Source organism: Metopolophium dirhodum, chromosome 2 (genome assembly GCF_019925205.1).
Source record: "Metopolophium dirhodum isolate CAU chromosome 2, ASM1992520v1, whole genome shotgun sequence".
In the NCBI taxonomy this organism is placed as follows: domain Eukaryota; kingdom Metazoa; phylum Arthropoda; class Insecta; order Hemiptera; family Aphididae; genus Metopolophium; species Metopolophium dirhodum.
Window position 1 is genome coordinate 41,093,363 of NC_083561.1, and position 25,285 is coordinate 41,118,647.

General features: G+C 27.8%; 2 protein-coding genes across 2 annotated transcripts in view; one reads left to right on the forward strand and one right to left on the reverse strand.

Annotated features, from left to right (window-relative positions):
• Positions 1-21,125, forward strand: part of LOC132938759 (trace amine-associated receptor 4-like) — a 37,713-nt gene extending 16,588 nt beyond the window's left edge. Inside the window, exons 2-5 of the mRNA XM_061005777.1 lie at positions 17,643-18,295; positions 20,010-20,178; positions 20,249-20,506; positions 20,700-21,125. Of these exons, the coding sequence (XP_060861760.1) occupies positions 17,718-18,295; positions 20,010-20,178; positions 20,249-20,506; positions 20,700-20,969 (1,275 nt within the window). The 5' untranslated portion in view covers positions 17,643-17,717 and the 3' untranslated portion in view covers positions 20,970-21,125. The remainder of the gene's footprint in view (positions 1-17,642; positions 18,296-20,009; positions 20,179-20,248; positions 20,507-20,699) is intronic.
• The window catches only part of LOC132938758 (glycosyltransferase 25 family member), a 72,695-nt gene extending 48,793 nt beyond the window's left edge, over positions 1-23,902 (reverse strand). The window contains exons 1-5 of the mRNA XM_061005776.1: positions 23,595-23,902; positions 22,067-22,295; positions 21,639-21,981; positions 21,413-21,532; positions 21,135-21,327 (exon numbers count right to left, since the gene is read on the reverse strand). Coding sequence (XP_060861759.1) covers positions 21,135-21,327; positions 21,413-21,532; positions 21,639-21,981; positions 22,067-22,295; positions 23,595-23,785 — 1,076 coding nt within the window. The 5' untranslated portion in view covers positions 23,786-23,902. The remainder of the gene's footprint in view (positions 1-21,134; positions 21,328-21,412; positions 21,533-21,638; positions 21,982-22,066; positions 22,296-23,594) is intronic.
• Positions 23,903-25,285: the final 1,383 nt, after the last annotated feature.

The window sequence follows — 25,285 nt, forward strand, 5'->3', positions numbered from 1 at the left end:
AAAATAAATTTTAAATACCTAGTCAACAATACTATTAAGATAAATATGTGTTTTAAATATTTCATGACAAATTTACATTTTTAAATTATCTTTATGATTTTAAGTCTAAGAAAAAATAAGACTAACAATCAAACTTAAAATAATATGATTTTTATATAGTAGTATTTCCATTGTTTTTATACAATTAACCATCGTTTTTCAATATTCTGTATTTTATATTCAATATATATATATACTAACTGTATAAATACATTTAATTTAACAATGATAAGCACCTATAACAACTTGTCAATGAAATTCAATCATTTTAACATTGAAATTTAACATTAAATTAAATCCAAAAATAATTAAAATCATGAGCCAGCATTATTTCTGAAAATATTAAATTATAGGTATAATTTATTAACGTAAGTATACCTACTTATTTTGTTTGAACAATATATATAAATGGGTTGACATTAATAATTAACATTATAAATAAGACATACTTATCATTTAAAAATCAAATGCCAATACTATTTATATAAGTAAATAATGAACTGTTGAAAAATGAACATTTCACTGATATAAGTCTTCACTAATTGAAATCAAAAGCAAATAACTGCAAGGCATATTCATTATTAATGTTTTTAGTTCATTACATTAATGAATAAATCGTAAACAGTATTTCGAGAAATACATTGTATTTCTACAATTAAACAAAGTTATAACCATTTACTATTAACCAAAGTTTCATTTTCATAAAATGATTAGATTTCTTGAAATAAAAATTTGATATCAACATTTCCTGTAGTAGTTTCTAACTTTGCGTCAAACTAAAAATATTCGTTAATATTATTACGCCATGTATAGTAAAATAAATATTAACTAGTTAGGTTAACGTTAACAAACAACAAAACTACAACCAAAAGTACACTGTAAATAAGTTTTGTAATTGATTTCATCTATTATAAACCTGACAAAAATATGTATAATTTAAAAATTGAGAATGATGGAATACATTTTTACAAGAATTATTTACTTTTTATTCAGTAAAAGTATTTAAGCTTTCACAAAAAATGTGTGTTATTAATTTTTCAGAAAAATACTTTTTACAGTAGAATATTTTATCTAAAAGTTACAGACATAACACTTTAAAGCTCCACGTACGCGATGAATGCATAGTTCATTATATTATGTAATTGTAAATGCATGTATCCATATATTTATGACAGTGGTCGAAAGATGAATGTAGACTATAGTTCGGGTAAGTCAACGTTTTTACTTACATTTCTAATTAACAGTTATTTATATAAATTAGAAAAGAAAAGAAATTTACAAACAATAACAGAAAACATTCGTTATAAATCCACTTTTAAAAGAAACAATAGAGATTTATAGATTTAAAAAAAACTAGAAAATTCGACCAACGCAATATTCATAAAACGAAATTCTGATGGAGATCGAACGTAACGGGAAAATGAGAACTCAACACTGCATCATCGTCCCACATTTCTCTATCGACAAGATAATGTTATATGTACACTATACGCGATAATCGAAATCCCATCCGATTTGTTTGGTAATATAATTAATATTTAAACAAAGAAAAAATAGATGAAATATCATCAATACAAGTGATATCAGATGAAATAAACAGTCTTCCACTTCTTAAACAGCAAAGAAATAAAACATATAAAATTTCTTTAACGAAACAAACTAAATAACTTTGATAAAAAAAATAATAAATAATACCTATTTAAGATTGTTTTAGATTCTGAGTGGAACGATTGACTTTACAATGTGTGTTTTATTTGTGTCTGTGTACACGATAAGTAGTCGAAATTTTCACTGGTTGTTTAGATTTACATTTTCTATACACGATAAAATTTTCAAAATATTTTGATTTATTTTGAACTCTTAAGGAACATTTTTAGTTTCCAATTTTATTAGTCTTTTTTTCTATGAATGTCAATAAAACTTTATTTGTAGGGTAAAAAGCTTGAAAATTGTATACAAGGCCTCTACTATATTGTTACAATGACATTTAAAAATTATTAAAAATCCTTAGTCACAATTTTTTTTTATAAGCATTTTAAGTTCAAATCTTGACAAAATACGGAAAAATCACGAAAACTAGCATATTATTTTGAGTTGAGAATTGATAACAATTTTTCTTTTTAAATCTAAGATTTGAAAATGTAATACAAGGTTATTCATAAGTTTGTTTACCTTTATCAAAAAAAAAAATGTTTACAAGCAAATCAAATTAAACTTGTATAAGCGGTTGAAGTTTATATTTTTACAATATTGGATATTCACCCGCGATTTCTCATGTTGTGGTTTTGTTATTTTGTTGTTTTCCAAAACCAATAACTGTAGATACATGAAAATTTTACTGAATGTGAATATTTTTATTTTCTATACACCATAACATTTTGAAAATATTTTGACTCTTTTTGAGCTGTTTATGGACATTATCAGTTTTAAATTGTTTTAGTTTTTTTTTTATAATAATATATACTATATACTGTATATATTACCTATGGTGTACCTAACTCTTGTTAAGTATTTAAGTAAATGTTATTAAATGCTTTCATAGTGTTCAGAATTCTTTTTAAATTAAATATAATTTTCGAAAGTATTTTAAAAATATACTACCCTAGACGTTTAAAAACCAAATACTTTTTAAAAAATTCAAAAGAATTAATCGTCTCACTTATGATTGTTTTTTGATAATACTTATATTATTTTATTTATAGTTAAAATTAAATTATTTAAAATTTATTAGAATATTAAATTTATATTTCAACGACTGCTAATTTTTTAATTAATATTAAATAAAAATATCTCTAATTTTAATTTATTTTCATTTTTCAATATAAAATTTAATTAAATAGGTAGTACAACGTTTTGTTGATACTTAAATGCGACATTAGAACTTTAAATTAGTAACTAAACTAGTCACAAAATGCATTTCCTTACCTATACGTAAGTAATAAGTATACAATTAAATAAGTGAAATTAAAAAAGTATTTAAATACGTCATGCCAATTAGGTATTTACATATTTTGTTCTTAAATGCGTTTTCTTAAAATTAATTGAAATGCATTTTTAATAGGTACATTAACTGAATGGATATATTTGTACCTGTATTTAAATACAATTTCAAAAGTATTTTTTACAAGACTGCCAAATATTAGGACGACTGGCGGGAAATGAGTAGGTAACAAAAATATAAATATTAACTAAGATTTATATTTCCAATTTTTTTTTTTCGATTGGGTCGATGTAAATGTGTGGAAATTTTATTTAAAATATCTTTAGTGTACCAAAATACGGTACATTTAGTTAGGTATATAATATTTATTTTCATATATTATAATAAACCTACTTGAATAATTGTTAATTTTTACCACATCGAGAATTTTAAAACCGATTATTATCTTAATAAATAAGCATTAAAACAAAAAAATCACTGACATAACTTAAATGAAATATGCAAAAATATACACGTTTGAATTTCAGAATTTTTGTTGTGTAATATTATCTCATGTAGTATATTTTCATGCTGCTATATTTAAAGGAAAATATGATTTTTTTAAATTTGTAAGACCGAACTCTGAATATAATATAGGTACACACTTCACACATAACAACTATAATATAGGAGACATCATGCTAAAATAAGACATTCTAGAAACTTTAGAGATATTGAACCCTTAAGATCACAAATTGTAACGCATATTTCTATTAGAGTGATAGATATTTAATATTTTAATTTAATATATTTAATATATTTAAATATAATTATTTCATGTAAAATGATACCTATACTCTCGAGATTTCAAATATTTAATAATACTTTTTCTAAATTATTCAACGTTATATAATAATAGTTTCATTTCATATATTTTAAGAATTTTGTTGCATATTTTTTTAGCTATACATAGTTTTGTGTTATATGCACATTCATATGTAACTATCAAAAAAATATGTCATCTCCGACACTATTTAATGATAAAGTTAATCAAATCAAAGACTTAGTTATACAATATACATATTAAGCATCTAGTTTGGTATGCAAATGATGCAGTACATATTGTTGAAGATAACTTCTTGCAATAAATTCTTATTTGCTCGTATGCTCAAACGGCTTAAGCAAACCCCAAAGATGACAAAATACATGAATAATAAATAATTTATACTCTGACAAACGCACGTTATAACGTAATACTTCTAATTATAATTTAATTAATAAGTACTTAAATATGATTTGATGCAAGTAAAGAACTGTAAAGCTCAAACAAAATTTACTTCATTTTTACTACAAATTTACCAACATGTAAATATCTAGGATTAATATAAATTGTTTATATTCGACTTAGATGATTTCGTATTCATCTAGCGTTAACTAATAACAACATGGTATAATCAACAAAGAAATGCAAAACTATTATGTGAATCATTCAAAAAAATACAAAACGAAATTTAAAAAAAAAAATCTATACCGAATACAGAAACATAGAACTATAGAAGGTGTTGGGCAATGTATAGTTTCGTATCACTCGCCTTAGCACAGGATAGTGGTGTATTATTTACTGTAAATTTGAAAGCAATGATAAATCATTGCGTTCGAAAAAAACAATTCTTACCAGATTTCGATTCCCTATAATATTTAAATATAATACGTTATATAAATACGTTTCAAACATTTAAAGTGCACTGCACATAAAAACAATTAGGAGTACCTACAGATTTTCAATATTTATTGAATATAGTAATGCATATAACAGATACTTAAATCATTATACTAAACCTTGTTTTAAGATTTAAAATTTGTATACCAAAAATGCAGTTAAATTAAAATAAATTAAAAAATAGGTGGACAAGTGGGTGTTGCTATAACGGATGGTGTTAAATTTAAATTAAATTATATAATATCATTGTATAGGAAATTATTAAGTATATTAATTGATGATATTATTGTGAATTAAGTAATTTATATATAACTTATTTACGTGGAACCTTGTTTTCAATTTTCAATCCTTATAGCTATAAAAGTTGAACATTTTAAAAATGTATAACTACAAAATAAATATTAGATTTAAAATTTGATAAATTTTGTCAAAATTCAATCTTTAAATGCTTATAAAAAAAATTATGCCAGTGTATTTTTATTATTTTGCAACTACTAAAATAACAATATATCAACAGCATTATATTAAAATTTTATTGACAATTATAAAAAAAAAAAAACTAAAAAAATTGAAAACTGAAAATGTCCGTAAACAGCTTAAAACGAATCAACATTTTATGCTGTATAGAAAATGAATAATACATATAAACATTCAGTGAAATTTTCATGTATCTTCAGTCATTTGTTTTAGAGTTACAACAAAATAAGAAAATTGCTACATGAGAAATCGAGTGAATATCGTAGATATCACATTTACATATCGAGTATAAATATGAACTTCAAACGCTCATAAAAATGTAATTTGATTTGTTTGTAGTCATTTTTTTTTTTTTTTATAAAGGTAGTCAAACTTATGAGAAATCCTGTATTACATTTTCAAATCTTAGATTTAAAAAGAAACATTTTTATAAACTACTAACTTAAAATAATTTGCAAATTTTTGTGATTTTTACGTATTTTGTCAAGATTTGAACTTTATATGCAAATAACAGAAAATTGTGACTAAAAAACTGTGTTATTTACATGAATAAAAATAAAAAGTATTCACAACAGTATACTTTTCACCAACTTTTTAAATGAATTGAATGCCCTTATAAATGTGTTGTTATCACTCATCTTATACTAGTGTCCTCGGTCGTCTAATGTCTTATTATGTCAAATAATTAATTTACAATAGGTACCTTGCAAACTAAACAGTAGGAAGTAGGAACTAAACTGTAAGAAGTTGCCACAAATTTCCTATATTTTAATTTGGTTAAAACATAAAAAAAAATCAAAAGATAAAGTTCACCACTGGGAGACTTATTTTTAACGTGTTTATAATGTTTATATTATTATAATATTTCAAATAAAATATTAACAAAAAAAAATTGTCTAGAATAAATAATATTCAGTCTTTATATAAAAATATATTATTACTACACAGTGTTAGGTATATTATAAACAACAATAATAATAAAATACTTTAAAACTATTTTAAACGAGTGCAAAAACAAATACTTTAATACTTAGACGATTTTTTTAAAATAAAACGTTTTTAATATTAAATGATTGAGGCACATATTCGTTAGAACAGCTATAAATTGTAATTAAAATCTTTAATCTTTAGAAAAATATGGCGTATATGATAATTAATATATTTTTCAAGACCGGAAATTAGATAAGACTACTATCTGACCGTAATCCCACTACTGTTAAGCTAATATGAACCACTATTCAAATGAGTAGAGTCAGTTGCATTGTCACTTAAACATTTCCCAAAAAACAAATATAATAAATTGTATTAAGGGTAGAAATTACACAACAATTCTTCTCTTTTAGTAAACCATAAACTATGGAATAAATAGTGGGCCTTTAATCGCTTTAAAACTCTATGTATGTAGTTAGACGGGTACAAATTTTGCTATTAAATTCTAAAGTGGCAATAATATTATATCATATTATTAAGTGAACACAGCAAAGCTATATTGACATTTAATCTCGGTAAAATGAAGATATCGAAACTTGAACAAATCCACTTAAATGTTTCTAGCAAATTAAAAATATTTTATCCGTGTATTATTTATTGGAAATTCAATGCATCTGTACAAGCTAAAAAACAAAAAATTTGTTAGTAATAGAAAAGTATTGAACTAGGGTCAAAATACTATAAATTGTATTAGTATCTTATCGTGTCATTACTAACTAATGTATCATAAACTTTACTTCCGTTGCAACGTAGGTACGGTACCGCGGGTACACTCAGGCTATATAGTATACACTCTCACACACACTAACGTAAACGAAGAAATAATCAACCATACTATAACCCTAAATATAAGCCATAAATGGGATATATTATATCAGTTTTACTCAATTACGAGTTTAGCTATTTTGATTGTCTGTCGGGTGGTACTACTGAGTACCTTCCCTCTCTGTTATATCAACGCTATTCTCCATCAAAAAAATTACTTATTGTATAAAATGTTTGTATAGATTGTAATTATTCTTTTAATAAAAAAAAAAAAAAAAAAGCTATTTTGATGAACTTGTGTCTATAGTTATAACTTATAAATTATAATTTATATCATACACTTTACGTTAGTAAGTAACAAAAAATATACCTACGATTAATTGTAATAGGATATAGTAAAACTAAAACTACTAAATACTTTTATACTCCAGATGATAGATTTTTTTTTTAATAATATTTTTGTAACCTTTTAAAATGAACCGTATTACTTCAATCCCAATATTAAAAAAAATTAATATATGTAGGTATAAGTAATAATTATAGATAAATAGAGTATATTGTACAATATAGAAATTAGGTACTAACGATAAAAATACAGAATATTATAATGAAAACAACCAGCTGTTAATATTCAAAAACGTGTAAGATATACAGACTACCTATCCCATGCATCTTTAATACTTTAAAGATAAAATTTTGCAAAATCTATAACCCCACCATTTTAAAATAGAATTTAAATCATTGTTAGACACCTTGCGTAGTTTTCGTAAATTTTTCTTCGATTAAATAATAATAATAAATAATATTATTAACACGAATTATTTTCATATTAGTTTTTTTAATATCTACCAAATGTCCCTGTTTACATAAACATATTATACTTGAAAGTAATAAATGTACCTACCAGCTACCTGTTATTAGTTTTCACTTCAATCTCAAACTCATATCAAATCTAAATCAGATATTTAACTACCTACCCACTAGATTGTTTGTCCCTCTCAATAATAATTTGTATAACTAACAATTTTTTCAAACTATTAATGTATTTTTAAATACGTTGTAAACAAAACTGTAGAATATATACTTTTGTTTAAATGTAAAATTCTATAAACATGCCTTAAAATAAATTAATAATTGAACTTGTAATTTTTTTTTTAAACAAAATGCTATTAAAATCTAAAATCTTTAATAGTAAAAAAATAAATAAACTTTTTTTAAGCATAAGTACTTTTATAAAAAAATTAATATTCTCAGCTATCCACACAATAATATAGTAAACATTTCAAATAAGATTTTACAATCTGACAAACACTAATAGTTAATACCCTATATATAAGCTTACAATACAGTTTAATATTTAAAATATGGTTTTGAATCTTAACAATGAGTTACATAAATAACTAGGTATATTATGTAAATTGTATACATTTAATATTTTCTTGTTTGTTCACATTTGTATATAACATTTCGATATCAAATGTTTAAAGGTATCATATTATAACACATAAAGACTAGATTAATCACTTAGGTCAACACAGGTTATCACTATTTCACCTTTCAGCATGAATCTATTCATTATTTCCAATAATAACAGAAAAAAATAAAAACACGTCATTGTTAAGTCAATACTCTGCTCAGAATCAAAAATGTAGTATACGAAACACTTTAAAATACTCGTATTTAAGATTATATAAATAAAATATAATACTGGTGAAAACAGAAAGAATTATTATTTGTATTATGATGTTATATATTATATGATTTATCTTAATGATATAAAATAAAACATTATTAGAGCGATAAATTATAATAAAACTTACAACTTAGTGAGACTTACTTACAACTTTAAGACGATCAAGGGTTTAAGACAAATGGCGAAGTTCACAAACGCCAAGAGAACAATATTATATTACTTTTATAGTGGTCTCGCAAGTGGATGGGATGTCATATTGAAATTTAAAGACATTTTCATCACATATTATTAAATACCTAAATGTAATTTAAGTTACGCCGTTTTTTCTGCTTTGAAGATGGCAATTTTCCAATTTTTTAACATAACTTAGGTACAACCAATTTTCAATGCAATATAGCACATTGAATGAAATTTTTGGAAAATGTTAGGGTTCTAAAGTATTTATAATCGTAAAAACGGATACTTTTCACAACGTCCACTAGGAATCTAATTAATAAAATTAATCGAAATATGTAATGACTAATACTTTAGATATACCATCATACGTGTAATCTTGGGTGAGGGAAAGGCAGCCCCCCCCCCCGCCCCATCCCAAAAAATTGTAAATTGGGGGCCAATATATAGTTTTGCTCCCCTGTTTTAAGGTCTATTTATTGAATATGAGAACACAGTTTTATTTTATTTAAACTATGGTGTGATCTGAACACGTGTGATATACAAAATATATGGTCCGGTTTTTCTAGTTCCTTTAGCGACTGCGCCTAAGACTATTCAATAGTCCCAAGACATTTGACATGCGATTTGTCTCGCCCCTATAGACCCTGATAGAAGGTTAAATCGTTGTTCCAACAATTTCCAGGCGAATTAGTTTACAAGTTCGCGGAGTCACCTCCGTGTCTCGTGACTTACGTATAGCTTACTGACCCGTAGATCCAATATCATCTATTAGTGCAGACGATCCCTTAAATCCAGGAAAATGAAAATTTGAAACCACCAATTAAATCCTAGCGTACGAATTGCCCATTACATAGGTATCGATTGAACCGACAGTCGATATCTCATGTATAATTATTATTACGATAAATAGACCATAATACTCAAGTTAATACGCGTAACTTCACCAGTAGGTTACGCTTCTCACTCTTAAAATATAAACTAAATGGATCGTAAATGAACAATTCATTTCTCAAACAAATTGATACAACATTTCAAATTTAACACCGTTTACATTCCATATTCAGAAAGTTCTAACAATAACATACTAGGACACATTCCCAGTTCAATTTATTTTATTGGCATTTCAAAATTTACAATTAAATTGCCATTTAAGTGTTAACATAAACTCAAGTAAATCACGACTAGCTAGAGCTGCACATCTCAATCACGGCTACTTACTGAATCTTACTTGAATCGTTTTATATGAAAGAACCAGCTGATGTAATTTCTGTTTTTGAATCCTATATTATCGTTTGAAAATATTTTTTATATTACTATCAAAAATGCGACGGTTTTTATAATCAGGGCGCGTGCCGGATGTTTCACTCTAGTACACTCACGCCTATATAAATATATATGTACATATTATATAGGTAGTAGATTATCGTCACTATATAATTTATGGCATGGTACAACGACACTTTTTCTTCATAATAATTTTAATAATAACATTAAATACCAAATAATAATTGATTTAGTTATTATCATGTAAAGTACTATTCATTATAAATTATAAGTACATCGTATTCTGAACAAACATAATTAACTAAGCCAAAATATCAAAACATATTTATTTCATTCACGGAACATTAACTCTATTTTCGTATTTATATTCAAATAATCGACAAACGTCATAATCCGTCTAATATACACTACATTTCGTACAATATAAGACATTATAGTGAATATTTTAACTATGTTGAGTAAAAAGTGATTTCTGTTTTTTTGAAACTGTACGTAAGTCATAAAAACACTACGAAATCCACTTTGGTGGATTCTTACTAAAAAATATATATATTGCAGCTGGTCTACAAATGAAAATAGCAATACAGTGATATAAAATATAATTATCCAGTGGAAATAAAATTAAAATAATAGCAGACTTTCCTTCTTTACCGGTTATATCAACCGTATTAATTTTTAGTACATACAATATACATATATGTACCAAGTAGTGTGTCCAAGAATAATGGAGACCTTTTTCAATTTCGCTACCATTGTCAAGATTTCTATACTTTTAGTTTTTAGACAGTATCATTGTGTATGTTTATATACGTGTGATATTATTGGATTTTTATACAATTTTATACTATATTAGGTACTCCGTTAGCCATTATTAAATTGTTAATGAAAGTAATATGATACGAAATTAATATATTTTTTTAAGTACTCAGTATAAATCACCCTCTTAGATGAAAAAAAAAACTAATTAAGATTTATAAAAAAGAACATAAAAAACAAAGCTCGAGCTCTGTTAAATCAGTCATGGTTTTACTTATTCATATTTGATCAAAATACAAAATAAAACATTTTAATAATATAATAAATCATAGTTACCTACGGATTACCTATACCTTATAGCAGAAGTATTCAAACTTTATCATCCCACGGCTCTTTTGTGTGTACACAATATTTTTGTTTGCTTCCAAATTATTATGAAACAATTGAAACATTACGGATACAATATTATAGCCGATATGGATGATAATAACGGGGACTTTAGAACTATAAATAAAACTTCAAATAGTCGAGTAATGTGTTTCATTATTGTTTCTATAATCGCTTTAATGATTATAAATAATATTTATATTAATTATACTTGACCTACATTAAATTTGGTTTCCTGTGCTTTGACGCGGATCCCTACAACTCTCGCGACGCCGCTGGGAGCCGCGAAGCATAGTTTGAATACATCTGCCTTATAGGTTCTAGGTAAAAATATTTTTTTATATGTTTTAAATATTTTTAACATCACACCTGTTTTACGTTATGCTAGAAAATATAGGAAGAACTATTCTATTTCGAAAAAAATCGTTGTATGGATATTCTGACTACATGGTATTAGTAAATGTACTAATATAATTTAATGTATTAAAGTTGTGTAACAAAATAGCTTTGAAAATTTCGAATGGTTGGCAGTATAGTGATTGCCACAATATCATTTTAAACTTTTGAAGAGCAATATTTTTTCAGTGATGATGTATCATTTTCAACCAAAGCCTACGCAACTTGATATCGTTTCCCCTGCCGTATTTTCTTGAGCTATCAAGTATAAAATTGTTATAAATTACGAATAAATATACCAATGCACTGTCAGACAACTAATTTAACACAGATATATACATTCTTCCAACAGACTTGGCTATATAAGCTGGCGCCAGTTTAACAAAGCATAACAACATTTAGATTAAGAACTAATATATAAAATAAAAAGTGTCAAAAATTCAAATAGATATTAAATTACTAATGTATATAAAAAGATATAAAATTAAAAAGCTTTTGGTAAAATTGGAAGTAGTGACCATTAACAATGTTGTCTTATGCAATTATCGATGTCATGGTGTATAGTATTATTAGTATTAGATTCTGAGTGGAGCGATGAATGTATTGATTTTACAACGATGTGTGTTTTTTTATTTTTGTGTCTGTGTTCACGATTAGCAGTCGAAATAATGCTTCGATTTTCAACTTCAGTATCTTGTTCGATGGAAAAGTGAATCTAGTTGTTACTTTTGGCAGGTCAAAATTTAAAATTCCCAATAGTTTTCAAAAGCGCCCGGAAAAACTAAATAAAAATTAAGGAAAACGGGAATTTTTACGCAAAATTGGTTTTTGAGAAAATCGATTTTGGTTTTGGGTGTAACTCTAAAACAAATGAACGTATATACATGAAAATTTCACTGGTTGTTTATATTTGCATTTTCTATACACGATAAAATTTTAAAAATATTTTGATTTGTTTTGAACTGTTGAGGAACATTTTCAGTTTTCAATTTTATTAGTATTTTTTTCGATGGATGTCAATAAAACTTTATTTGTTGGGTAAAAAAGCTTGAAAATTTAATACAAGACTCCTACTATATGTTACAATGATATTTGAAAAATATTAAAAATCCTTAGTCACAGTTTTTATTTATAAGCAATTAAAGTTCAAATCTTCACAAAATACGGAAAATCACAAAAAATTGCAATTTATTTTGAGTTGAGAATTTATAAAAAATTTTTCTTTTTAAATCTAAGATTTGAAAATGTATTACAAGATTATCCATAAGTTTGTCTACCTTTATCAAAAAAAAAAATGTCTACAAGCAAATCAAATTAAATTTTTATGAGCGTTTGAAATTTATATTTTTACAACATTTGATATTCACTTGATTTCTCATGTAACGATTTTCTTATTTTATTGTAATTAAAAAACGAATGACTGTAGATACTTGAAAATTTCACTGAATGTTTACATTAGCATTTTCTATACACGATAAAATTTAAAAAATAATTTGACTCTTTTTGAGCTGTTTACAAACATTGTCAGTTTTCAATTTTTTTAGTTTTTTTTTTCTATAAATATCAATAAATTTTTATTTGTTGGGTAAAAAAGCGTGAACATTTAATGCAAGGCTCCTGATATATTTTTACAATAGCAGTTGAAAAATATTAAAAATACATAGGAACAATTTTTTTTTATAAGCATTTAAAGGTCGAATTTGGACAAAATTTATCAAATTTAAAATTTAATAATTATTTTGTAGTTGAAAATTTATAAAATTTCCAACTTTTATAGCTAAGGATTGAAAATTTAAAAGAAGGTTCCGCGTAAATAGGTTATATATAAATTACTTTATTCACAAGAATATCATCAAATATACTTTGTAATATCATAGGCTGACTGACCGTTTTCGATATTATATCATTGAATTCAAATTTAACACCATCCATTACAGTGACCAACTTGTAACCTACTGTACAGCAGAGCGACATCCACTTACCCACCTTTCACTATATTATATAGTAAGTATTCACTAATAAATAATATTGAATATTGTAATAATATTCTATTTTTATTTCATATTATGCTTAGATTTTATTTATTATCTTTTTCATTATGCAATTTATAATTTTTAGAAAATATTATAATACGTTTCAGATATAGACAAAATTCAAAAAAATACGCAATTCAAAAATTAATACTATTGATCGTATACAATCAAAACATTGAAGTTTATAAGACACTATAAAATTAGTTTATACAGATTTTATAGAGTTAAGACCATCAGAGACAAAATTAAATAGATTACATAGAATTACATAGGTAGCTGGAGGCTTGAATTCGAGGAAAAGTCTTTTGCATTATTCCACAACTTTTTAATAATCCTATATATACATGCGTGAAATTATAGTCAGTTGTTTATTTTATTATTTTGAATATGAGAAATATTTTTCATAACAAAATTCCATAACTCAAGCCTCGAGGGTTTAAGCACTTTAAACGTTATGTATAATTTAAAAAATGTATTATATTAATGAAAATTTCGTTTTTTATTTAAATATAACCTAATAATTTGGGTAATATGATTTATTAACATCTTCCTACAAAATTAATCGTATTTTCATGTTCCTATAATGAATATACCAGAAAATTCTACTAAAACAATTTAATTGTATGTATTTGTAACTCATATGCATATACAATAACTAACTATAAAACCAGTTTTAAAATATACAAATTAATAACATTTTAATATAATGATGTATGAATGTTTATAACAGTGTATAACACGTAAACCGAATCGGCCTTGTGGGAACACATTTGTGAGGAAACTTAATTTCCTCTAAGATGAAAAATGTACACCATGAATATAATATGTTCGTATAGTATCCTTAACTTAACTAAAAACTTTATTTAACGCCATTAACTGCATTTGAACCGAGTTTCTTCTTAACCAAAAAGTTCGGAATACTTTTTATTTATGGTGTTCTCTCTTTTGTATATAAAGACGTCTAGAATTTAGATGGTATAATAAACAGGGAATATGAACGAGATTTGAAATCGAATAATATGCTTATTTTCTTTACCTATTGATTCCATGCAATATTATAATAAATATTATTAAATGTATACATATATATTATATATACCTATATTCATATTTGTATAAACTTTTTTTTTACTTTCATCACAATTTGTATTATTAGATATACATATAATAATATTTTTTGTATATTATTAACTGTATCTTATATTGTCATTCCCGCAAAATCGTTTCCTAGACATTTAAAAAAAAGTAAATAAATAAATCAGTTCTTCAGTTGGAAACTCGGAATTAAGTTCAAATTATATAAGTATTAAACGGTATCATATTACACACGGATAACATCATAAAAACAATAAATATGTTATAATATAATACTAGTAAGCTCCATGCACTTCGTTGCCCGAAAAAAATGCCAAATACGTAAATCAACTATAAAATACATTTAAAAGAACACATTAATTTTCCTACATTTCTTTCCCAAGTAAAAATGGTATTATAAATCTACTTTACAAAAGTAACTTATTTTTTAGAGTCTAGTATTCTCCACGGTAATTACAGATCTGCAAAATTATGTGCCACACGCACTTAGTTTGGAAGTTATAGACACTTAAGAGGACGCCACACCCGCATGTGTTATTTCCGTCTTACAAACGCGTAACATACCAAATGTACGCTCAAAAATTCAAGTTTTATGCCGTTAGCTTAAAAATTAGAATGAATCGACCTATTTTGAAACTTGATGGTAAGAACATTATCTGTGTTTTGTTGGAAGTTTTTTTATGATGATTCAGTTTTTAAGTGAGATATAGCGTGTATAATAGATGTAAATTTAAAATGCTCATAACTCACTTAAAAACCGAATGATCGTAAAAAAACTTCCAAACAAACATAGATAATGTTCTTATAGCATCAAGTTTCATAATAGGTCAATTCTCTCTAATTTTTAAGCTAATGGCATAAAACTTGAATTTCTGAGCGTAAAATTGGAATGTTACGCATTTGTAAGACAGAGACAACACATGCGGGTGTTGCGTCCTCTTAAATACCACCGCCGTATTTAGTGTCATATAATGGTGGGTGCGGACGGCAGGTCACCATACTTGAGCAATTAATTGGTCGCAACGCTATGCAAATCTAAAAGTATTAATCGATTGGTTAGTCAAACAGTATATTATCGACCATAGTCATAAACTCATAACTATCAACTTGAAAAAATAATACAGAAAACATTATGAGAGTTACTACGACGACGACGACGATGATGGGTAATGATGGCCGGGTGGGTGACTGTGCAATCATTACGTGGAAAAAAAGTGACCAAATATCAAATACAGGTTAAAAATCTTAAATTATATCCAGTCATACCTATAATGACAATTTTATTTTATGTAACCAATAGAAACCATTTATACTATGCAAACAAATTCTAACTCTCATTTCCTACTACCTAATTACTATTATTATTACTAAAGTCTATAACTATTAACCAATGGCAACCATTTATAAAAAAAAAATTTTTTTGATATCAATCGTCAATCTTAAAATCTTCGTGTACCTAACTGTATAAGCACCTCTATTAAATACGAATTTCTTAAAATCCTTCCATAGTTCAACCTTTCATGGTGGTACGCAGGTACCAAGAAAGTTTCAAGTTTTTAGCTATCATAGTTTAGGCTGTACGTAAATTAGTCAGTCAGGACATGTTCGATTTATATACATAGACAGCTATATAACTGCTATTAAGAGTTTATTTTCTCTACCATTGTTTTTTTTTTAATACGTAATTGTAAAACATTTTGTAGGTGATTTTCTTGTAAAGAGCTCTACAATTATTAATATTGGTTATCATTTTTAAGTTTATAATATTTCAAAAAAAGTTTTTTTCTGTGTTTTACAGATCTCATATTATTTATTGTGGCTTATAGAATTGTTTTAAATTTTATAAAATTAGTAATTTACTATGGAAAGGATTTGTATATTGCCGGGTGGAAGGGAAGGAAGTGGTGTACCTTGAATTGTTTAAGACCATTTACATTTTCGAGTAGGGGCCCTATTTTATACTTGACTTTAGGGCCCCTCAAGTGTCTAATTACGCCACTGGTATAGGTGTGTAAAACACGTCGGGTTAACGATAAAACTCGGCGTCGTATTTTTAATAGGACTGAGGTTATTTAATAGTTATATCCGTATATTGAATGTGCATATAATATATCAACGATGCAACAAAAACGGGAAATTCGAATTCAAATTTACAATCTCCCTTGTGCACACGCGTATCTTTAATCTATATATATAGTATATAACAATATACGCACAGTTATGGTATAATACTAAGATAACGCCACACCCGCATGTTGTCTCTGTCCATAGGCGCAAGTAGGGAGGAGAGCTTTAGAGCCAAAGCTCCCCAAAAAAGTCCATAGCCCCCCCCCAAACATTTCCTACATTTTGTTTTAAGCTTATTCAATATTATAAATGTAAGGTTTTAGCCCCCCAAATCCCAAACGCTATTTGCGCACTATGCCTGTCTTACAAACGTACAACCTAGCATATTTTACATTCACAATAATCTAGTTTACTCGGTTTTTTTAAAAATTAGAGTGAATTGATCCATTATACAATTAAAAAGTAAGATTACTATCAAGAGAATTTCGAAGGCTTTTATTGATATTTTAATTACGAATCAAGTCATAAACATTTTAAAATTGTACATTTTTTCATTGTAAGTTGCTTCAAAATTAAAATTATCAACAAAGACCTCCGAGATGCTCTAGATGAATTAATCTTACCTATACATATTATTCTTCATAATAGATCGATTCACTGTAATTTCAAAAAACAACAGAGTAAAATGGATGAATGTGAACGTAAAATAATTGCTACCTACGTAGTTGTAATACGGACAAAACACATAATATGTATATATATTGTACGCTTGTGGCGTCCTCTTAATCCAATTTGGCCGGTCGCCGACCATTCAACCACCGATCAAAATATGTCTGTCCACAGGCCCGAGGACAGATCAAATATAGGCACGTCGCCGCTGATCCAGGCAACGTCCGCGAGTGCTGCAGGGCGCGCAATATGGAAACCGCGGACAGCATCAGCGACCGATGCAACTACACGAGACCGATGCCGAACAACACGTGGGAAAACGACGTGGTGGACGCGCACTACTCGCACTTTCTGTACATCACGTTCACGCCGGTGCTGATATCGCTGTGCGTGTTCTCGATAATATTCAACGTGATCCTGCTGCTGTCGGTGCTGTGGATCCGGCGGCCGCTATCGCCGACCCTGTACATCAGCCTCAGCCTGGCCGGCACCGATCTGTACACGTCGTTCCTGCTGGGCCTCAGCTTCACCGTCAACAGCCTGCTGCCCGAGGGCTTCCAGGTGTACCTGATGGACACGTGCACCAGCCTGGGCCTAGAGGCGCTCCGGCTCGGGGCCATAGTCACCACCGCGGGCCATCTCATCGTGTTGGCGTTCAACCACTACATCGGCATCCTGCGGCCGCTCCACTACCCGGCCACCGTAACGCACGGCACCGTCACCGTGTTCGTGTTCTTCCTGTGGACGCTACCGCCGTCGTTCCTGTTCGCCTACTTCAACATGATACCCTGCCAGGCGTTCCAATCGCCGCAGTGTCAGCTATACGAGTAAGTATGTTTTGCGAGACCACCCGAGCTTCAGCAGGTGACAAGTATCAACCATTTGTTTTTGCGACATGTTTCTTCAAAAAAGTTTATGCCGGTTTCTAATGTGTCTTTATATCTGTTTATGTTGCAAGAAACAAAATTTACTGTAGTGGTTTATTATTGTTCCCATTTTCACGAATAAAGCTTAACGACTAACTCTGATACGGCACGCCCAACAAAAATTAGTATGGCTTGTATGTGGAAAAATTGTTACCCTCATTATGTTGACAGCACAACCATAGAAGACGCATTTAAAACATATCCTCCAAATTATGTGTTGGTAACTTGTTTGATATTGTCAGCAGCACAAACATGAAAATGCTCTATAAGTACTATCGAAAATAAAATCCAACAAAATCGGGGAGTACTCCAAAACTGTCCTATAATTAACAACGAATTTGTTGGATATATTTCATGTTTCTTTTATGGATGTGGTACTAACTCTACGACGGTCAAATTATTTCTGATATTCTATTTTGACACTTGGTCGCAGAACCACTGAGCAACGTGTTTGTAATGGTTTCTATGATTTTTCTGTACATTTGTTGGTAATGGAGTGAACAGTGTGTTCATATACGTCGCAGTTTGTTTGAATAGAAAAAAAACCCAAGTCAACTTTCAATATACGTGATATTAACAAAGTTTAAAAAATAAAAAGCTGGTCAGTGGGTGAATCTCTGCTGCACAGTAGGTTACAAGTACACCAGTGTAATGGATGGTATTAAATTTGAATTCAATGGTATAATATCATTGTATATGAAAAACGATTCTGAGCGGAGACGGTTTGTCAGCCAGGATATTTTATATTATATTTATATTGTTGTATTAATAATAACAAGTATAGCCGGTGAATTGAATTAATATCATTTGCATACTATCAAATATTTTGTAATTTTGTATATAATAATATACTTAAGAAATTTCAAGTACCCAAAGAATAATATTTTTAAATAACAACACAAAACTAAAATCGTTTTCCTTCGTTTAAATATCTAATTTCGTCCAAATTTAAACTTAAAATAACTACAAAAAAAAAATGTGTTTATATATTTTTTAGATTTATTGGTTACAGTATGGACATGTTTTAATTTTTCAATCCTTAGCTATAAAAATTGAATATTTTATACATTTTTAAGTGCATTTTTTTACATTTTTAAACAGTTGTAACTTTTTTATCGTGCACTATTTTAAAAACAATGTCATGCTCTCCAAAATATTGCTTTCTTAAAATTGTGTTTTTACTCTAAAAGTCTAAAATATAGAAAAAGTAATCACTGTTCTCTGTTTTTAGCATATATATATAATATATATACAACAACTACTAGATAGCTGTCTCCATCTTATCATTGAAGTCGACCGCCATTTACAAAGCAGTCAATGTTTAGAAACACAGCTAGTATATTTATACATATAAGTATAAAAGTATATAATATGTGTATGAATAAATTTATACATTGCCTGCTTTATTTATGGTGCCAACTTCAACATCATAGTATAAAGATAGTATGTAGATGGCTAGGCTATCTAGTTTTTGTATATATCTTACACTTTAATCTTTATCTTAGTACTTTTGCACTACGGGGCTATGCTATATTGTCCTCTTAGAATTTTGTCACACTCAATTTGTGACACTGTGCATAATCTTATAATAATTTGTATGACATGTATTTTTCAGTTTTTTAAAAGAATCAAAATTCAGAAGTACATTTTCGGCTGTACTATTTGCTGCTCTCGCCACTATGGGAATAGTATACTATCATATATTTATATTGGTGAAAAAACATCAAGCTTCTCGCCTCCTGTACAAACAGAGCGGCAGTGTGCATTTTAATAAACCAAATCAAGTAAATATTATATAGCTATCTGTTATTTAAATTTTGCTCTAATCCCCGCAAAATCGCCTGAATGCTGTAGGTACATAGACAAACAGAATCGCAACAGAGTAAAAACGAAAAGGCGCTTTACACAACGTTACTAATTGTTGGAAGTGTTGTAGTTGGATGGATGCCAGCATGTTTACAATACTACCTGATATGTACTGATTGTATAATTCAACCAAATTGGGCCAGTTTCACTGTGAGGTTTTATACATACTTTGCAACTAATTGTCTTGTAATTCTTAAATCAGCAGTAAACTCATATATTTACGCAGCAAGAATGCAAGAAATTCAGGTTAATATTTTTTACTCATAAATAATTCTTTTAAATTTATTTTTGAGTTTTTTCTAGTATTTTAATAACATAAATTGAGCTTTTTATTAAACTGTACAATCGCAACCTAATTATTGAATACTAAGTCAAAACCAAATTTAAATGTCAAAATATAAATTAACTGTTCTAATGTTTGTATTTATATTTTTATTAGGTAGCAATACGTAAAATGTACTGTACTTTAAAACAAAAACTATGCGGTGGCAACGATGAAATGGATGTTGCTGGATTTGACCAATACAAATATAGTAGATCATCAGCAAAAAGCAGAAGAACAGTCATATGCAGAATATCAGTTCATCAAAATAAAGATGAAAACTTAACAGAAATCAACCAGGATAATATAAATAATGATCATGAGTTAACAAGCTTTAGTAATTGTTCTAAAAAAAATGAAACCCCTAACACAGTGACATACCTTTAAAATTATTATTATTATTTTCTATGTACATTTTTGTGTTTATAACTTATATAAATGACCATTATTACATATTTATTAATAAACTGTTTATTCTATAAGTTTTACCTTTTAAAATAATTATATTAACAATGCATATTATTTAAAATATTCTGAAAATAAATTACTAACCTTCCATCTGTAGCTTCGATAAACGTTGCATTTAGACCAAGTTCATTAAGACAGTAATGCATACGGTTTCGTCTTTCTGTTCTTCGGGCTAAGTTAATTACAAAAATATTATCCAAACCCATATTGTCTATAGGCGCACTTGGTAAATCAAGATCTGATAAATTACTTGAAATCTGTAATGGTTCATTATCAACTAGAAAATATTAAATGACAGAAATGTATTTGGTATACATGTTATATTCTTAATCGTCAAAAAATATTAAAATACTGATTCTTACCAGTTATTTCTAACTTTATATTTGTCAATTGATTTATGTCCATTTCTAGAGAACTATCTTTTTCAAGTGGTATAGTTATAAAACCATATATTTCATCATTACAAATATATAAAGGAATACCTAGTAGACAAAATAATATATACCAATTTATCATTATTCATAAAATTATAAGAACTTTATAACATTCTATTAAATGTCGTAAAAAGGAAAACTACTAACAACTTACCAGAAAAATTTGCAGACATAGCAAATATAATTATATCATCTACGGGTCCCTTGTAGTTGGGCAATAAACTATGGTTAAATGTTAAGTAGTTAGTGATCTCAAATCTTAAATCAATTAAAACTGAGCTGTGAATCATTGGTACTTGATAGCACCCTTTAGTTTTCCACTCTACTATAGGTGCATAATCAGGAGTTCTCTTGTAATAATAATTGTCAGTCATACCACACCAAAAATTTGAATATAATCCATCAGACTTCAACATTGGAGCAACAACTGGATATTTTTTTTTTATTAAATGTCTTAAGGTAGACTTATTGATTATAAACGCATCACAATCTAAAAACTATAAGTACAATAGTTAAGTCATTAAGAGTATAATGACATTTAAAATATATATATATATCGAACTAGAATTATTAATTATTTACCCAAATATAATCAGCCCAACTATCTCGTGCAGTTTGCAAAGCCGATTCCCTTAGCTGAACAATATGCTGAAATCTGGAATGGGGCCAATGTGCAGGACCGCTTTCATCAGCATACTTTGTTGAATCATTATCTATTTTGACATTGACTGAATGGTAAGCTGCTCCTGATGTTTTTAACCATTTATTTAAAATTAAAGTTGAATTATCTATGTTATGATCACTCCTAATCCTAGAAAATAAAAATATTTGTAATAAAATATTGCCAATTCACTATAATATTTTAAAAATAAGACAACATCCATTTTGTATTATATGCTATATTCCTATGAAACAAAAAAAAAATTAAAACCATTAATTTAAATGAGATTATTTGAGTTATAAGATATCCATATTTTCTTTAAACTTTCTATAAATGTCTAATAAAAAAATCCCATTCCCACATAATATAATATTAGTAAAATAGTAAAATAAATAGTTGTTTTAAATCAAACGTGAATCAAATACAAAAAAGTTTTTAAGGGGCCTGGTGTGGCTTGGTTGTTTGTCTCAGTCACTAATGTATTCTAAGGTGAAGCATCGGTCGGTGTCGCTAGTTCCCGGATCAGTTTTTACTGATGAATCCCCCCCCCCCACATACACATGTTCCTCAAACATCTGTAACCCCCCTAAAAAAATTCTAATAGACATAGTTGATGCTTAAGATCAATAAATAAAAAATGAGGTTCTAGGTTCTTATCTAAAAAGCACTATTAGGTATACTCTATGTCTATCTCTATGTCTATATTAACCAAATTACATAATACATGTATGAAATTATTTTTATTTTAAAAGCAATTAAAGAGAAGTTAAATGTTTAATTTATGTTACTTAGAAGATAAGTGACATTTTCCTTTAAATATAAAATCAAAATTAATTTAAATAGAAGATTAGCCAAATGCCATTTCTCCCTGCACAACAAACTTTTTTGTATAATTGTATATTCACTTGATACCTATTAAAGGTAATTAAATATTACTTAGTTAATATCACAGCATGTAAATTAAGAAGATTAAGGGATCGGAAGTAATGCATTAGTAAAAAAAAAAAATTTTTATTGAATTCAGTTTTGTCATGTTCCTAATACCTAATTAATGCATACATCAATAATCGGAGTATTGACAAATAAATATTATTCTAAATTCTATTGACCTAGCATATCTTGTAAGTCTAGAGAAATTCGGCAGTAAATTCATTGTCGTTATTATTATTATTATTATATTGTCTGTATCCGCCTAAAAACACAGTATGAATAACAGAGGTTGGTGCATCACAATAATTTGTATATTTTTGAAAGTTAAGGTGAGTAGTGACAGACTGTGGGATTTACAGGATTATTATATGCTATTTATATAGAATTTGAATGAAATACAATCTCTGGGCGCGCTAAGCGATGGCTAGTATTGTCACTTCAGAGCGTTAAAATTGCAACCACTTTGAAGCCAAAATAAAAGGGCATGTTTTTTTTTCCATCAATAACTCAACAACTCACCACAGGTGCATCCGGTCCTTGGGATAGTCCAGAGATTCAAGAGCGCTGAAGAAGTACGGAAGAGTGTGAGCCTTGTTCCTTATTAGTATGGCCACGAACACGGTGTTTGGCTTGCGGTCATCGACGGCCGATCCCAAAGCCAACGCCAATACTGACACAAGCGTTGTCCACGCGACCATAGAACCAGACATGGTGCTGTAGGTCGTTTCTGGACAATTCGAACGAGCCCGGTTTGGCTGCCGATTTCGGAATGGCGCCAATCCGGCGTGAGACGGTATCTGTGACGGAGAAAGTGACTACCGGTCCCCGGTTGATAACGAATGACTGATAACGGTGAATGATAGCGGACGACTGATAACGACGGTGATTGATAACTTTCTCTCGAACGAGCATAAAAATAAAGAATAAATTATAATAAATTGAATACTTTAAAGGTTACACACAAAGCTGGGCAGTAACTAGTTAAAAAGTTAAAAGTTAAGTTAATAGTTACTTTTTTTGATAACTTTTAACTTAACTTGTTAAAAAAAAATAGAATGTAGAAAATAACTTAGTTAGTTTTTTTTTTTTATATCAATGTTTTAAACATTTTCTTTTAAATTCAAAAGAGAAACATTTAGATTAGACAACATTTAAAACTGAAAATAATTATTAATTTCACAAGTTTGTTTTATTACAGAACTAGCAGCAGTAGATTAATTTATAATTTTATATTTTTTGAGTAGAATTTGATTAAATAGGTACTATATTATACTATATTCTATTGTATATTTCTATTGTATTTTAATGGAAACAAATGGAAAAAAAATCATATTTCAAGATTCAACTACTATTTAGTTGTTTTTAATAAATAAATACGAATATTTAAATTATACTGCAATTATATAATTTTGATCTGTATGTAAGGGGTACAGCTATAACAATAATCCAAAACAGTCGTATAATTTATAAAATAATATAGTCTGTGCATTTGTTATTAATTTGTTTTACTTTATAGTTTATACCAAAACTAGTTATTTTCCTACGATGAGATAAAAAAAACATTTATGAGTAAGTAAAAGGTATTTAAAAAAAAAAAAAAGTAACTTAACTTAGTTATTATTTTCATGAAAATTTGTAACTTAATTTAGTTACTCGAATTCCGAAACTTTTTAAAACTAACTTTAACTTAGCTTAGTTATTTTTTATTTTAGGATAACTTAACTTTAACTAGTTAAAATAATTGGTTAACTTGCCCAGCTTTGGTTACACAGATTAGATTAAATAGATTTTAGATAGAATTTCTTCTATTCCGTGTAGGTTATAGCCTATAGGTACATAGCAATATATAATAATTATTACCTAATATAGTAAATAGTAGAGAGCCTAGATTAAAAAAGGCTCTCTAGTACATAGTATTTGAATAAATATATTCTTTATCTCGATGCCGGCGTGCGACAACGTCGCGGCACTGCACCGCAGGCTCGCAGCGTGGCCGGGCAGGTCACCAGGTCACTGATGCTGGTATCATTACTTCATAGGTACTTTGAACCAGTCATGCTTTGGACTTTAAATTGTGATTATTAGAACACAATAAAAAACAAGATTTGAAAACAACAAAATATTCAGTAAATTGTAAATAAATAAATTCCGATATGAACAATATAAGTACGTCCTTAAGTTGATAAATATAAGCCCGCCGCAGGGTCTTA